The 18911-nt window shown below is 38.1% G+C and overlaps 1 protein-coding gene across 1 annotated transcript in view; it reads right to left on the reverse strand.

Annotated features, from left to right (window-relative positions):
* Positions 1 to 6277: 6277 nt before the first annotated feature.
* The window catches only part of LOC138330715 (protein MMS22-like), a 47614-nt gene continuing 34980 nt past the window's right edge, over positions 6278 to 18911 (reverse strand). The window contains exons 30-34 of the mRNA XM_069278247.1: positions 18622 to 18753; positions 11910 to 11968; positions 8541 to 8672; positions 7442 to 7633; positions 6278 to 6347 (exon numbers count right to left, since the gene is read on the reverse strand). Coding sequence (XP_069134348.1) covers positions 6278 to 6347; positions 7442 to 7633; positions 8541 to 8672; positions 11910 to 11968; positions 18622 to 18753 — 585 coding nt within the window. The remainder of the gene's footprint in view (positions 6348 to 7441; positions 7634 to 8540; positions 8673 to 11909; positions 11969 to 18621; positions 18754 to 18911) is intronic.

Below are 18911 nucleotides of genomic sequence, written 5' to 3' on the forward strand. Positions count from 1 at the left end.
ACTGTCACCTTTGTCTGACTGGTCTGATTAAGGTGAGTGTATGATTCATTGAGAAATTTCAGGGGAGAATGAGTTTGAGGAATCAATAGAAAATAACAGAACATTTCCCTTGTATTCTGCATTTCATATTTAATTGATAAAAACAAATAACATATACTATACAACAAATTGTAAAAACATAAACATACATATACAATAACAATTAATATCAAAACCATTTTATCTTCAATAAAATTAACGAATACATATATATGTCTTTTTGTAAAGATTTCATTTAAGAATTAGACAGCCAAGAACACATTCTGATTATCTTTATCACATGTAGTAAACCACCTGTCTTCCATGTGTGATTTACTTTTCTGCCTCCCCAGTAAATTTGTGAAAGTTTATCTCCGTGAATGAATATCTACATTTTTTAAAATTCAGGATTTTGTTCCTACTACTTTAGGAATGGAGCCCGTACATAGCTTTCAATTTGGATAATGTGTGACAAAACCGAAATCTTAGGGAAAAAATACAATAAAAAAATGGAATAAAGCATAAAGCAAAGTCTCAGAGGTAATCTGATCTATTTCACTTTGAACACAACACAGGCATTTTTTGATGTAAAAAATTATGTGATTGTTTGAGTACATGTTCATCCAAGTTTGTGTTTGAGTACATGTTCATCAAAGGTTGTGTTAGAGTACATGTACATCTAGGTTTGTGTTTGAGTACATGTACATCCAGGTTTGTGTTTGAGTACATGTTACATCCAGGTTTGTGTTTGAGTACATGTACATCCAGGTTTGTGTTTGAGTACATGTACATCCAGGTTTGTGTTTGAGTACATGTACATCCAGGTTTGTGTTTGAGTACATGTTCATCTAGGTTTGTGTTTGTACAATTGAGTACCACAGGTTTGTGTTTGAGTACATGTTACATCCAGGTTTTGTGTTTGAGTACATGTACATCCATGTTTGTGTTTGAGTACATGTTGTACATCCAAGTTTGTGTTTGAGTACAATGTACATCCAGTTTGTGTTTTACATGTACATCCAAGTATTGTGTTTGAGTACATGTACATCTAGGTTTGTGTTTGGTACATGTACATCCCAAGTTTGTGTTTGAGTACATGTACATCCAGGTTTGTGTTTGAGTACATGTATACATCCAGGTTTGTGTTTGAGTACATGTACATCCAGGTTTGTGTTTGAGTACATGTACATCCAGGTTTGTGTTTGAGTACATGTACATCCAGGTTTGTGTTTGAGTACATGTACATCCAGGTTTGTGTTTGAGTACATGTACACATGTACATCCAGGTTTGTGTTTGAGTACATGTACATCCAGGTTTGTGTTTGAGTACATGTACATATGTACATCCAGGTTTGTGTTTGAGTACATGTACATCCAGGTTTGTGTTTGAGTACATGTACATCCAGGTTTGTGTTTGAGTACAGGTACATCCAGGTTTGTGTTTGAGTACAGGTACATCCAGGTTTGTGTTTGAGTACATGTACATCCAGGTTTGTGTTTGAGTACATGTACATCCAGGTTTGTGTTTGAGTACATGTACATCCAGGTTTGTGTTTGTTTGAGTACATGTACATCCAGGTTGTGTGTTTGAGTACATGTACATCCAGGTTTGTGTTTGAGTACATGTACATCCAGGTTTGTGTTTGAGTACATGTACATCCAGGTTTGTGTTTGAGTACATGTACATCCAGGTTTGTGTTTGAGTACATGTACATCCAGGTTTGTGTTTGAGTACATGTACATCCAGGTTTGTGTTTGAGTACATGTACATCCAGGTTTGTGTTTGAGTACATGTACATCAAGGTTTGTGTTTGAGTACATGTACATCCAGGTTTGTGTTTGAGTACAGGTACATCCAGGTTTGTGTTTGAGTACATGTACATCCAGGTTTGTGTTTGAGTACATGTACATCCAGGTTTGTGTTTGAGTACAGGTACATCCAGGTTTGTGTTTGAGTACATGTACATCCAGGTTTGTGTTTGAGTACATGTACATCCAGGTTTGTGTTTGAGTACATGTACATCCAGGTTTGTGTTTGAGTACATGTACATCCAGGTTTGTGTTTGAGTACATGTACATCCAGGTTTGTGTTTGTAGGTTTGTGTTTGAGTACATGTACATCCAGGTTTGTGTTTGAGTACATGTACATCCAGGTTTGTGTTTGAGTACATGTACATCCAGGTTTGTGTTTGAGTACATGTACATCCAGGTTTGTGTTTGAGTACAGGTACATCCAGGTTTGTGTTTGAGTACATGTACATCCAGGTTTGTGTTTGAGTACATGTACATCCAGGTTTGTGTTTGAGTACATGTACATCCAGGTTTGTGTTTGAGTACATGTACATCCAGGTTTGTGTTTGAGTACATGTACATCCAGGTTTGTGTTTGAGTACATGTACATCCAGGTTTGTGTTTGAGTACATGTACATCAAGGTTTGTGTTTGAGTACATGTACATCCAGGTTTGTGTTTGAGTACATGTACATCCAGGTTTGTGTTTGAGTACATGTACATCCAGGTTTGTGTTTGAGTACATGTACATCCAGGTTTGTGTTTTGTTTGAGTTTGTGTTTGGTACATGTACATCAAAGGTTTGTGTTTGAGTACATGTACATCCAAGGTTTGTGTTTGAGTACATGTACATCAAGGTTTGTGTTTGAGTACATGTACATCCAGGTTTGTGTTAGAGTACATGTACATCCAGGTTTGTGTTTGAGTACATGTACATCAAGGTTTGTGTTTGAGTACATGTACATCCAGGTTTGTGTTTGAGTACATGTACATCCAGGTTTGTGTTTGAGTACATGTTACATCCAAGGTTTTGTGTTTGAGTACATGTACATCAAGGTTTGTGTTTGAGTACAGGTACATCCAGGTTTGTTGTTTGAGTACATGTACATCCAAGGTTTGTGTTTGAGTACATGTACATCCAGGTTTGTGTTTGAGTACATGTACATCCAGGTTTTGAAGTGTTTGAGTACATGTACATCCAAGTTTTTGTGTTTGAGTACATGTACATCCAGGTTTGTGTTTGAGTACATGTACATCCAGGTTTGTGTTTGAGTACATGTACATCCAGGTTTGTGTTTTGAGAGTACATGTACATCCAGGTTTGTGTTTGAGTACATGTACATCCAGGTTTATGTTTGAGTACATGTACATCCAGGTTTATGTTTGAGTACATGTACATCCAGGTTTGTGTTTGAGTACATGTACATCCAGGTTTGTGTTTGAGTACAGTGTACATCCAGGTTTGTGTTTGAGTACATGTACATCAAGGTTTGTGTTTGAGTACATGTACATCCAGTTTGTGTTTTGAGTACAGTGTACATCCAGGTTTGTGTTTGAGTACAGGTACATCCAGGTTTGTGTTTGAGTACATGTACAGGTTTATGTTTGGATTACCATGTACATCCAGGTTTGAGTTTGAGTACATGTACATCCAGGTTTGTGTTTGAGTACATGTACATCAAGGTTTGTGTTTGAGTACATGTACATCCAGGTTTGTGTTTGAGTACATACATACATCCAGGTTTGTGTTTGAGTACATGTACATCCAGGTTTGTGTTTGAGTACATGTACATCCAGGTTTGTGTTTGAGTACATGTACATCCAGGTCCAGGTTTGTGTTTGAGTACATGTACATCCAGGTTTGTGTTTGAGTACATGTACATCCAGGTTTGTGTTTTTGAGTACATATACATCACAGGTTTGTGTTTGAGTACATGTACATCAAGTTTTGTGTTTGAGTACATGTACATCCAGGTTTGTGTTTGAGTACATGAGTACATCCAGGTTTGTGTTTGAGTACATGTACATCCAGGTTTGTGTTTGAGTACATGTACATCCAGGTTTGTGTTTGAGTACATGTACATCAAGGTTTGTGTTTGAGTACATGTACATCCAGGTTTATGTTTGAGTACATGTACATCCAGGTTTGTGTTTGAGTACATGTACATCCAGGTTTGTGTTTGAGTACATGTACATCCAGGTTTATGTTTGAGTACATGTACATCCAGGTTTATGTTTGAGTACATGTACATCCAGGTTTGTGTTTGAGTACATGTACATCCAGGTTTGTGTTTTGAGTACATGTACATCCAGGTTTATGTTTGAGTACTATATATCCAGGTTTGTGTTTGAGTACATGTACATCCAGGTTTATGTTTGAGTACATGTACATCCAGGTTTGTGTTTGAGTACATGTACATCCAGGTTTGTGTTTGAGGTACATGTGTCCAGGTTTTGTGTTTGAGTACATGTACATCCAGGTTTGTGTTTTGAGTACATGTACATCCAGGTTTGTGTCTGAGTACAGTTACACAGGTTTGTGTTGAGTACATCATCAGGTTTGTGTTTGAGTACATGTACATCCAGGTTTGTGTTTGAGTACATGTACATCCAGGTTTGTGTTTGAGTACATGTACATCCAGGTTTGTGTTTGAGTACATGTACATCCAGGTTTGTAGTTTGAGTACATGTACATCCAGGTTTGTGTTTTGAGTACAGGTTTGTGTTTGTACATCCAGGTTTGTGTTTGAGTACATGTACATCCAGGTTTGTGTTTGAGTACATGTACATCCAGGTTTATGTTTGAGTACATGTACATCCAGGTTTGTGTTTGAGTACATGTACATCCAGGTTTGTGTTTGAGTACATGTACATCCAGGTTTGTGTTTGAGTACATGTACATCCAGGTTTGTGTTTGAGTACATGTACATCCAGGTTTGTGTTTGAGTACATGTACATCCAGGTTTGTGTTTGAGTACATGTACATCCAAGGTTTGTGTTTGAGTACATGTACATCCAGGTTTGTGTTTGAGTACATGTACATCCCAGGTTTGTGTTTGAGTACATGTACATCCTGGTTGTGATTGTGAGTACATGTACATCCAGGTTGTGTTTGGTACATTGTACATCCAGGTTTGTGTTTTGAGTACATGTACATCCAGGTTTGTGTTTGAGTACATGTACATCCAGGTTTGTGTTTGAGTACATGTTACATCCAGGTTTGTGTTTGAGTACATGACATTCCAGGTTTGTGTTTGAGTACATGTACATCCAGGTTTGTGTTTGAGTACATGTACATCCAGGTTTGTGTTTGAGTACATGTACATCCAGGTTTATGTTTGAGTACATGTACATCCAGAGGTTTCCATGTTTGAGTACATGTACATCAAGGTTTTGTGTTTGAGTACATGTACATCCAGGTTTGTGTTTGAGTACATGTACATCCAGGTTTGTGTTTGAGTACATGTACATCCAGGTTTGTGTTTGAGTACATGTACATCCAGGTTTTGTGTTTGAGTACATGTACATCCAGGTTTGTGATTTGAGTACAATGTATTGTTTGTTTGAGTACATGTACATCCAGGTTTGTGTTTTGAGTACATGTACATCCAGGTTTGTGTTTGAGTACATGTACATCCAGGTTTGTGTTTGAGTTACATGTACATCAGGTTTGTGTTGAGTACATGTACATCCAGGTTTGTGTTTGAGTACATGTACATCCAGGTTTGTGTTTGAGTACATGTACATTCCAGGTTTGTGTTTGAGTACATGTACATCCAGGTTTGTGTTTGAGTACATGTACATCCAGGTTTGTGTTTGAGTACATGTACATCCAGGTTTGTGTTTGAGTACATGTACATCCAGGTTTGTGTTTGAGTACATGTACATCCAGGTTTGTGTTTGAGTACAGGTACATCCAGGTTTGTGTTTGAGTACGAGGTACATCCAGGTTTGGTAGTTTGAGTACATGTACATCAGGTTTGTGTTTGAGTACATGTACATCCAGGTTTGTGTTTTCACATGTACAGTACATCCAGGTTTGTGTTAGAGTACATGTACATCCAGGTTTGTGTTTGAGTACATGTACATCAAGGTTTGTGTTTGAGTACATGTACATCCAGGTTTGTGTTTGAGTACATGTACATCCAGGTTTGTGTTTGAGTACATGTACATCCAGGTTTGTGTTTGAGTACATGTACATCCAGGTTTGTGTTTGAGTACATGTACATCAAGGTTTGTGTTTGAGTACATGTACATCCAGGTTTGTGTTTTGAGTACATGTACATCCAGGTTTGTGTTTGAGTACATGTACATCCAGGTTTGTGTTTGAGTACATGTACATCCAGGTTTGTGTTTGAGTACATGTACATCCAGGTTTGTGTTTGAGTACATGTACATCCAGGTTTGTGTTTGAGTACATGTACATCCAGGTTTGTGTTTGAGTACATGTACATCCAGGTTTGAGTTGATTACTGTGTGTTACTTGTCTGCCCACTGGTAACAGTAATGTTACGCGTGATAGATTGGTTGTAGTTTTGTCTGAAAAAATAAAGAAAATAAAACACTATAACAATGTTCTAACAAGAATTCCACAGAATATGGATATGTTACCTGCACAGCATCACAAAAATAGTTATTTACAGTTGAAAATATTATTAATAATTAGAAGTTATCAAGTCCCGTCACTCTTGCAAATATTGATGGATTTTAACCAGTATCAAACCCATGTAAGATCTCATTGATATAAAGCAATACTCAAATTTGGTTGAAATCGGACAATGAATACTAAAAGTTATGGAGCAGATTTATCTGTTTTGATGATTTTAAAGTCCTGTAACTCTTGCAAATATTGACGGATTTCGACCAGTATCGAACCCATCTAAGATCTCATTGATATAAAGCAATAGACCAAATTTGGTTGAAATTGGACAATAAATACTAAACTTATCGAGCTGATACCATGGATTAATCTGTTTTGACAATTTTAAAGTCCAGTAACTCTTGCAAATATTGACACATTTTGACCATTATTGAATATTCATCCCAGATCTCATTGATATAAAACAATTTATAAAATTTGTTTGAAATTGGACGATAAATATTTAAGTTATCAAGCAGAAACCATGTTTTGACAATTTTAAAGTCTTGTAGGTATTGCAAATATTGACAGATTTTGACCAGTATCGAACCCATATAAGATCTCATTGATATAAAGAAATAGACCAAATTTGGTTGAAATCGGACAATAAATACTAAACTTATCGAGCTGAAACCATGGATTTATCTGTTTTGACTATTTTAATGTCAAATATTGACACATTTTGACCATTATTGAATATTCATCCCAGAATCATTGATATAAAACAATTTATAAAATTTGGTTGAAATTGGATGATAAATATTTAAGTTATCGAGTGCAAACCATGGATTTATCTATTTTGACAATTTTAAAGTTCCGTAACTGTTGTAAACATATTTATTCTTGCATGATTAAATGTTGGAGGGGGGTATCTCAACACTTGTGATAGATTTTCCGTCAACTTAACCTTGGGCAAGCCTCGATTAATCAGCCAAAATCTTTCAGTTCATAGATCCATGTATATATATAATTTGGATTCCCTGTGATGACGTACCTTAATTTTGAGTCGGACCCCACTCCTCTATGTGACTCATGGTCCACTATGAAGTGTTGTAGCTTGGGTAGAATTTTATTGATAAAGACGCCTCCCGCCTTTGATAACTTGTCCAGTGCTCGGATACAATGGTCTAAGTGAGTTTTCTTGTGGCTTGTTATAAATGCTTCCAATGTTTTTGTCACTCCAGCTCTGAAAGAAAACGTGTTGGTTTTGTACTCTAAGCACATACCAAAATCCTGATTTTATTTTGCATGAGATGAAGACAAAACCTTTGACAGATTTACACTGAACTAGAGGCATGTAATTTAGTTTGATATCTACTGTATACATAGCTGATTCAAGGATTTATAAGTGAGAAGGATTCGTGACTGTCTCTTTACATTACTAAACACCACTCGAGACGCCTATGAACCAGGAATAAAAACCATTTTTCTCAACAAATACTTGTCTAATCGAGTCAAACGAAACACCAATGTAAAGTTCATTAAATTTCACAACGTTAATTACTTGCTTTAAAGACGGACGATTTTGAGGATATGTCTTAAATTTTCGTTAAAAAAATACTAAAGCTCATGAAAGGACGGCCCGCTTCAGAAAGTAAGACGGTAACCCTCGCACCCGCAAGCTACATCAAAAGCTCCTGCATTATACTTCCCCAAAAACTTGTGAATAAACTTTAACTTTACTGATTATAAACAGTTTGAAATTGACGCCACAATTAAGCATAAAGATCACAGAATTTTCACCCCACAAAATCTAACAACTATACAATATCATTGACCAATTTACGGGTTCTTTTTTGTTGAATTCTGAACTTGGAATTTGAAAAAATTTACTGTCATTTTTATTCGTTCTTGTGACCAGCTAGTACAGGTATATGTTACTAAATCAATTTACATGAGAAAAGTACCAGGCTAATTTCTGAAAAATGAGTGGCGTTTCTCTCAATGAAAAACCATGTTACAAAACTTTCTTGATATACTTGATATTACACAGCGTTTTTACCAGGGATATCTCTACATTATAAACAGTCGTTTTTACCAGGGATATCTCTACATTATAAACAGTCACAATAAACATGTTACATGGAACTCACATTGGACAGGTGGTCGTGGATTTACAGTCCTCTAACAGCTTAGTCGCAATCGTCTGGGCACATTGGTACGTTGTCTGTATATCACACAGTACCATCACGGTAAGAACACTCCCTAGGACTGTCACTGTATCCCTGTACAATAGAGATGTTATAGTTATCTATAGTACATTGGTACGTTGTCTGTATATATCACACAGTACCATCACAGTAAGAACACTCCCTAGGACTGTCACTGTATCCCTGTACAATAGAGATGTTATAGTTATCTATAGTACATTGGTACATCTGTATATCACACAGTACCATCACAGTGAGAACACTCCCTAGGACTGTCACTGTATCCCTGTACAATAGAGATGTTATAGTTATCTATAGTACATTGGTACATCTGTATATATCACACAGTACCATCACAGTGAGAACACTCCCTAGGACTGTCACTGTATCCCTGTACAATAGAGATGTTATAGTTATCTATAGTACATTGGTACATCTGTATATCACACAGTACCATCACAGTGAGAACACTCCCTAGGACTGTCACTGTATCCCTGTACAATAGAGATGTTATAGTTATCTATAGTACATTGGTACGTTGTCTGTATATATCACACAGTACCATCACAGTAAGAACACTCCCTAGGACTGTCACTGTATCCCTGTACAATAGAGATGTTATAGTTATCTATAGTACATTGGTACATCTGTATATCACACAGTACCATCACAGTAAGAACACTCCCTAGGACTGTCACTGTATCCCTGTACAATAGAGATGTTATAGTTATCTATAGTACATTGGTACATCTGTATATCACACAGTACCATCACAGTGAGAACACTCCCTAGGACTGTCACTGTATCCCTGTACAATAGAGATGTTATAGTTATCTATAGTACATTGGTACGTTGTCTGTATATAACACAGTACCATCACAGTGAGAACACTCCCTAGGACTGTCACTGTATCCCTGTACAATAGAGATGTTATAGTTATCTATAGTACATTGGTACGTTGTCTGTATATCACACAGTACCATCACAGTGAGAACACTCCCTAGGACTGTCACTGTATCCCTGTACAGTTATCTATAGATGTATATATCACACAGTTACTCCCTCTGTCACTGTATCCCTGTACATTGGTACATTGGTACATTATATATATCACACAGTACCATCACAGTGAGAACACTCCCTAGGACTGTCACTGTATCCCTGTACAATAGAGATGTTATAGTTATCTATAGTACATTGGTACATCTGTATATATCACACAGTACCATCACAGTGAGAACACTCCCTAGGACTGTCACTGTATCCCTGTACAATAGAGATGTTATAGTTATCTATAGTACATTGGTACATCTGTATATCTGTATATCACACAGTACCATCACAGTGAGAACACTCCCTAGGACTGTCACTGTATCCCTGTACAATAGAGATGTTATAGTTATCTATAGTACATTGGTACATCTGTATATATCACACAGTACCATCACAGTGAGAACACTCCCTAGGACTGTCACTGTATCCCTGTACAATAGAGATGTTATAGTTATCTATAGTACATTGGTACATCTGTATATATCACACAGTACCATCACAGTGAGAACACTCCCTAGGACTGTCACTGTATCCCTGTACAATAGAGATGTTATAGTTATCTATAGTACATTGGTACATCTGTATATATCACACAGTACCATCACAGTGAGAACACTCCCTAGGACTGTCACTGTATCCCTGTACAATAGAGATGTTATAGTTATCTATAGTACATTGGTACGTTGTCTGTATATATCACACAGTACCATCACAGTAAGAACACTCCCTAGGACTGTCACTGTATCCCTGTACAATAGAGATGTTATAGTTATCTATAGTACATTGGTACGTTGTCTGTATATATCACACAGTACCATCACAGTAAGAACACTCCCTAGGACTGTCACTGTATCCCTGTACAATAGAGATGTTATAGTTATCTATAGTACATTGGTACATCTGTATATCACACAGTACCATCACAGTGAGAACACTCCCTAGGACTGTCACTGTATCCCTGTACAATAGAGATGTTATAGTTATCTATAGTACATTGGTACATCTGTATATATCACACAGTACCATCACAGTAAGAACACTCCCTAGGACTGTCACTGTATCCCTGTACAATAGAGATGTTATAGTTATCTATAGTACATTGGTACATCTGTATATCACACAGTACCATCACAGTGAGAACACTCCCTAGGACTGTCACTGTATCCCTGTACAATAGAGATGTTATAGTTATCTATAGTACATTGGTACGTTGTCTGTATATCACACAGTACCATCACAGTAAGAACACTCCCTAGGACTGTCACTGTATCCCTGTACAATGAAGAATCACATGTATAACTATTATCTAAAATGTTAAGGTACATGTGTAGAAGAAGAGAGAATATACATCCTCCACACACAATCAATCCAGTCCAGAACCTAATATAGATACTAAGGTTTTAAGCTGATACAACATTTTTGACACCATGCTCAAGGTTTTGATGCATCTTTGTGTTTGTATGCAATCAATTAACAAGAGATCCCAGAGGGATCTTGGCGTCCACCAAATATTGGTCTATGTTTGATAAATGTCAGATGGATCTTTTCTTTACTTTTCAAACTTCAATTATCAATATTCAAAATGGCTGCCTTTTGTCGGCCATCTTATTGACCGATCGGTCCCAAAATACACTATGCACAACTAGGACCCAAGAGGAACCTTCATATGAAATTTGAGAATGATCCTTTTATTGCTTTCTGAAAAATAGCGATTACAAACTTTCACTGTCAAAATCCAAGATAGCTTCTAGGTGACAATCTTGCTGACCGATAGGTCCCAAAAGCCAAAATGTACAACTAGGGCCATAGGGGAACCTACATATGAAATTTGAGAATGACCCCTTGAATACTTTCTGAGAAATAGCGATAATAAGAATTGTTAACGGACGGAAAGACGGTCGGAAAGATGGACGTACCACGGATAAACAGCGATTTGAATAGCCCAACGTCATCAAAAGATGGTAGGCTAAAAAGTTGTTAAGCATCGAAATTATCCAGATGCTTGAGATAGATGCATAGAACAGTGGCCACCATGACTGGTATATTACTATTGCATTGTCAGCATCAGAATGTAGCTTCATGGAGTTGATGCATGGACTAAACTAAGACCCTAAAACTGGGTAATCTTTTGTCTTAAGACTACACATTTTAACTCATGTTTTGTTTTAAGCATGTATCATTAACGTAGAATCATAAATCTGAATCACTGAGACAATCTGAATCACTGAGACAATTTGATGACTAGTAATCAGTACATACCTTGCTGCTACCTCTTTAGAGTAAGTTCTCCCTGTGATCTCTCGCAGGAACTGCAGAGCCTAGTATACAACCAGATGTAGGTTAGAACATAGCAACAAGGACCAGCAGAGCCTAGTATACAACCAGATGTAAGTTAGAACATAGCAACAAGGACCAGCAGAGCCTAGTATACAACCAGATGTAAGTTAGAACATAGCCAACAAGGACCAGTAGAGCCTAGTATACAACCAGTATGTAAGTTAGAACATAGCAACAAGGACCAGCACAGCCTAGTATACAACCAGATGTAAGTTAGAACATAGCAACAAGGACCATAGAGCCTAGTATACAACCAGATGTAAGTTAGAACATAGCAACAAGGACCAGTAGAGCCTAGTATACAACCAGATGTAAGTTAGAACATAGCAACAAGGACCAGAGCCTAGTATACAACCAGATGTAAGTTAGAACATAGCAACAAGGACCAGTAGAGCCTAGTATACAACCAGATGTAAGTTAGAACATAGCAACAAGGACCAGCAGAGCCTAGTATACAACCAGATGTAAGTTAGAACATAGCAACAAGGACCAGCAGAGCCTAGTATACAACCAGATGTAAGTTAGAACATAGCAACAAGGACCAGCTAGAGCCTAGTAATACAACCAGATGTAAGTTAGAACATAGCAACAAGGACCAGCAGAGCCTAGTATACAACCAGATGTAAGTTAGAACATAGCAACAAGGACCAGCAAAGCCTAGTATACAACCAGATGTAAGTTAGAACATAGCAACAAGGACCAGTAGAGCCTAGTATACAACCAGATGTAAGTTTAGCCTAGTATACAACCAGATGTAAGTTAGACATAGCAACAAGGACCAGTAGAGCCTAGTATACAACCAGATGTAAGTTAGAACATAGCAACAAGGACCAGTAGAGCCTAGTATACAACAGATGTAAGTTAGAACATAGCAACAAGGACCAGTAAGCCTAGTATACAACCAGATGTAAGTTAGAACATAGCAACAAGGACCAGTAGAGCCTAGTATACAACCAGATGTAAGTTAGAACATAGCAACAAGGACCAGTAGAGCCTAGTATACAACCAGATGTAAGTTAGAACATAGCAACAAGGACCAGTAGAGCCTAGTATACAACCAGATGTAAGTTAGAACATAGCAACAAGGACCAGCACAGCCTAGTATACAACCACATGTAAGTTAGAACATAGCAACAAGGACCAGCACAGCCTAGTATACAACCAGATGTAAGTTAGAACATAGCAACAAGGACCAGCAGAGCCTAGTATACAACCAGATGTAAGTTAGAACATAGCAACAAGGACCAGTAGAGCCTAGTATACAACCAGATGTAAATTAGAACATAGCAACAAGGACCAGTAGAGCCTAGAATACAACCAGATGTAAGTTAGAACATAGCAACAAGGACCAGCATAGCCTAGAATACAACCAGATGTAAATTAGAACATATCAACAAGGACCAGTAGAGCCTAGTATACAACCAGATGTAAGTTAGAACATAGCAACAAGGACCAGTAGAGCCTAGTATACAACCAGATGTAAATTAGAACATAGCAACAAGGACCAGTAGAGCCTAGTATACAACCAGATGTAAGTTAGAACATAGCAATAAGGACCAGCACAGCCTAGTATACAACCAGATGTAAGTTAGAACATAGCAACAAGGACCAGTAGAGCCTAGTATACAACCACATGTAAATTAGAACATAGCAACAAGGACCAGTAGAGCCTAGTATACAACCAGATGTAAGTTAGAACATAGCAACAAGGACCAGTAGAGCCTAGAATACAACCAGATGTAAGTTAGAACATAGCAACAAGGACCAGTAGAGCCTAGTATACAACCAGATGTAAGTTAGAACATAGCAACAAGGACCAGCACAGCCTAGTATAACACACCAGATAAACCAGTAAGTTAGAACATAGCAACAAGGACCAGCAGAGCCTAGTATACAACCAGATGTAAGTTAGAACATAGCAACAAGGACCAGCAGAGCCTAGTATACAACCAGATGTAAGTTAGAACATAGCAACAAGGACCAGCATAGCCTAGTATACAACCAGATGTAAGTTAGAACATAGCAACAAGGACCAGTAGAGCCTAGTATACAACCAGATGTAAGTTAGAACATAGCAACAAGGACCAGCACAGCCTAGTATACAACCAGATGTAAGTTAGAACATAGCAACAAGGACCAGCAGAGCCTAGTATACAACCAGATGTAAGTTAGAACATAGCAAAGCAACAAGGACCAGCACAGCCTAGTATACAACCAGATGTAAGTTAGAACATAGCAACAAGGACCAGTAGAGCCTAGTAATACAACCAGATGTAAGTTAGAACATAGCAACAAGGACCAGCAGAGCCTAGTATACAACCAGATGTAAGTTAGAACATAGCAACAAGGACCAGCACAGCCTAGTATACAACCAGATGTAAGTTAGAACATAGCAACAAGGACCAGCAGAGCCTAGAATACAACCAGATGTAAGTTAGAACATAGCAACAAGGACCAGCACAGCCTAGTATACAACCAGATGTAAGTTAGAACATAGCAACAAGGACCAGTAGAGCTAGCCTATATACAACCAGATGTAAGTTAGAACATAGCAACAAGGACCAGTAGAGCCTAGTATACAACCAGATGTAAGTTAGAACATAGCAACAAGGACCAGTAGAGCCTAGTATACAACCAGATGTAAATTAGAACATAGCAACAAGGACCAGTAGAGCCTAGTATACAACCAGATGTAAGTTAGAACATAGCAACAAGGACCAGTAGAGCCTAGTATACAACAGATGTAAGTTAGAACATAGCAACAAGGACCAGTAAAGCCTAGTATACAACCAGATGTAAGTTAGAACATAGCAACAAGGACCAGCACAGCCTAGTATACAACCAGATGTAAGTTAGAACATAGCAACAAGGACCAGCAGAGTCTAGTATACAACCAGATGTAAGTTAGAACATAGCAACAAGGACCAGTAGAGCCTAGTATACAACCAGATGTAAGTTAGAACATAGCAACAAGGACCAGCACAGCCTAGTATACAACCAGATGTAAGTTAGAACATAGCAACAAGGACCAGCACAGCCTAGTATACAACCAGATGTAAGTTAGAACATAGCAACAAGGACCAGCACAGCCTAGTATACAACCAGATGTAAGTTAGAACATAGCAACAAGGACCAGTAGAGCCTAGTATACAACCAGATGTAAGTTAGAACATAGCAACAAGGACCAGCACAGCCTAGTATACAACCAGATGTAAGTTAGAACATAGCAACAAGGACCAGCACAGCCTAGTATACAACCAGATGTAAGTTAGAACATAGCAACAAGGACCAGCAGAGCCTAGTATACAACCAGATGTAAGTTAGAACATAGCAACAAGGACCAGCAGAGCCTAGTATACAACCAGATGTAAGTTAGAACATAGCAACAAGGACCAGCAGAGCCTAGTATACAACCAGATGTAAGTTAGAACATAGCAACAAGGACCAGCAGAGCCTAGTATACAACCAGATGTAAATTAGAACATAGCAACAAGGACCAGTAGAGCCTAGTATACAACCAGACATAAGTTAGAACATAGCAACAAGGACCAGCAGAGCCTAGTATACAACCAGATGTAAGTTAGAACATAGCAACAAGGACCAGCAGAGCCTAGTATACAACCAGATGTAAGTTAGAACATAGCAACAAGGACCAGTAGAGCCTAGTATACAACCAGATGTAAGTTAGAACATAGCAACAAGGACCAGCACAGCCTAGAATACAACCAGATGTAAGTTAGAGCATAGCAACAAGGACCAGCAGAGCCTAGTATACAACCAGATGTAAGTTAGAACATAGCAACAAGGACCAGTAGAGCCTAGAATACAACCAGATGTAAGTTAGAACATAGCAACAAGGACCCAGTAGAGCCTAGTATACAACCAGATGTAAGTTAGAACATAGCAACAAGGACCAGCAGAGCCTAGTATACAACCAGATGTAAGTTAGAACATAGCAACAAGGACCAGTAGAGCCTAGTATACAACCAGATGTAAATTAGAACATAGCAACAAGGACCAGTAGAGCCTAGAATACAACCAGATGTAAGTTAGAACATAGCAACAAGGACCAGCACAGCCTAGAATACAACCAGATGTAAATTAGAACATAGCAACAAGGACCAGTAGAGCCTAGTATACAACCAGATGTAAGTTAGAACATAGCAACAAGGACCAGCATAGCCTAGTATACAACCAGATGTAAGTTAGAACATAGCAACAAGGACCAGCAGAGCCTAGTATACAACCAGATGTAAGTTAGAACATAGCAACAAGGACCAGTAGAGCCTAGTATACAACCAGATGTAAGTTAGAACATAGCAACAAGGACCAGCACAGCCTAGTATACAACCAGATGTAAGTTAGAACATAGCAACAAGGACCAGTAGAGCCTAGTATACAACCATATGTAAGTTAGAACATAGCAACAAGGACCAGTAGAGCCTAGAATACAACCAGATGTAAGTTAGAACATAGCAACAAGGACCAGCACAGCCTAGTATACAACCAGATGTAAGTTAGAACATAGCAACAAGGACCAGTAGAGCCTAGTATACAACCAGATGTAAGTTAGAACATAGCAACAAGGACCAGCACAGCCTAGTATACAACCAGATGTAAGTTAGAACATAGCAACAAGGACCAGCAGAGCCTAGTATACAACCAGATGTAAGTTAGAACATAGCAACAAGGACCAGTAGAGCCTAGTATACAACCAGATGTAAGTTAGAACATAGCAACAAGGACCAGCACAGCCTAGTATACAACCAGATGTAAGTTAGAACATAGCAACAAGGACCAGCACAGCCTAGAATACAACCAGATGTAAGTTAGAACATAGCAACAAGGACCAGCACAGCCTAGAATACAACCAGATGTAAGTTAGAACATAGCAACAAGGACCAGCAGAGCCTAGTATACAACCAGATGTAAGTTAGAACATAGCAACAAGGACCAGTAGAGCCTAGTATACAACCAGATGTAAGTTAGAACATAGCAACAAGGACCAGTAGAGCCTAGTATACAACCACATGTAAGTTAGAACATAGCAACAAGGACCAGTAGAGCCTAGTATACAACCAGATGTAAGTTAGAACATAGCAACAAGGACCAGTAGAGCCTAGTATACAACCAGATGTAAGTTTAGAACAGCTAGCAACAAGGATGCAACAGCAAGCCTAGTATACAACCAGATGTAAGTTAGAACATAGCAACAAGGACCAGCACAGCCTAGTATACAACCAGATGTAAGTTAGAACATAGCAACAAGGACCAGCACAGCCTAGTATACAACCAGATGTAAGTTAGAACATAGCAACAAGGACCATTAGAGCCTAGTATACAACCAGATGTAAGTTAGAACATAGCAACAAGGACCAGCAGAGCCTAGTATACAACCAGATGTAAGTTAGAACATAGCAACAAGGACCAGCACAGCCTAGTATACAACCAGATGTAAGTTAGAACATAGCAACAAGGACCAGCAGAGCCTAGTATACAACCAGATGTAAGTTAGAACATAGCAACAAGGACCAGTAGAGCCTAGTATACAACCAGATGTAAGTTAGAACATAGCAACAAGGACCAGTAGAGCCTAGTATACAACCAGATGTAAGTTAGAACATAGCAACAAGGACCAGTAGAGCCTAGTATACAACCAGATGTAAGTTAGAATATAGCAACAAGGACCAGCATAGCCTAGTATACAACCAGATGTAAGTTAGAACATAGCAACAAGGACCAGCAGAGCCTAGTATACAACCAGATGTAAGTTAGAACATAGCAACAAGGACCAGTAGAGCCTAGTATACAACCAGATGTAAGTTAGAACATAGCAACAAGGACCAGTAGAGCCTAGTATACAACCAGATGTAAGTTAGAACATAGCAACAAGGACCAGTAGAGCCTAGTATACAACCAGATGTAAGTTAGAACATAGCAACAAGCAATAGCCTAGTATACAACCAGATGTAAGTTAGAGCATAGCAACAAGGACCAGTAGAGCCTAGTATATAACCAGATGTAAGTTAGAACATAGCAACAAGGACCAGTAGAGCCTAGCATACATTACTATACAACCAGTAGTGTATTCAGAACCACAAATTATTTTGTTTGCTTTACTGGTTTGTTTGCTTTTATTTAGAATTACTTATATGTCTTTTCAATAACTGATTATGCCATTAAGGAGAAATATTACAAGGTCAGTGGTTTTAACCCATCTTAAATCACTTTTTTTGTCAACATTTAAGTCATAACTATAGCCTAACTGAAATGTGTTAGAAGCAAATACATTAAAAATTGTGTAGTAAAATACATTTATATAACAAACATACTTATAACAAACTATGCTAATTCGGACAAAGGTTCAATATTATTGTGTTTACTGAAAATAGATGTGATAATGGTGTTACTTTTTCCATGAATAGCATGATTAATCAAGTGACAAGTCTGGTACTAGTGATGTCTGTAGGACATAAACATACTTCATATATCAAAAGCTGAATGCGACATGTAACAGGAAAGGACAGGATTAACCTGAGTGGCATTGTGAGTGGTATTGTATGTACTCTTCACAGTGGGAGCATGAACATTTCAAGGTTGTGAATGCAGGATAGTGAGAAGATTATGTTCCTACCAAATGGTGGTTTGGAGGTAAGGTAAACTGGGATGGAAGTAAAAACTTCTCAATCACAGCTTCCAATATAAACTGTCTGAACTCCACAGCTGCCTCAATAGGCTGTCTCACACAGCTGTCCTTCAGGGATACCTAGTGAAGATAAAGGCTTCAATATCACATCTATTGTGTAATTCACAAACAGATCAAAGATACCCCTTCAGGGTTCTCGTTAAAAGCCGGTTGCCGGCAAAAAAACCATCTATTTCTTTGTTTACAACCAGCTATTTTTGTCAAAAATAAGTATTGGC

The sequence above is a fragment of the Argopecten irradians genome, chromosome 9 (genome assembly GCF_041381155.1).
Source record: "Argopecten irradians isolate NY chromosome 9, Ai_NY, whole genome shotgun sequence".
NCBI lineage: Eukaryota > Metazoa > Mollusca > Bivalvia > Pectinida > Pectinidae > Argopecten > Argopecten irradians.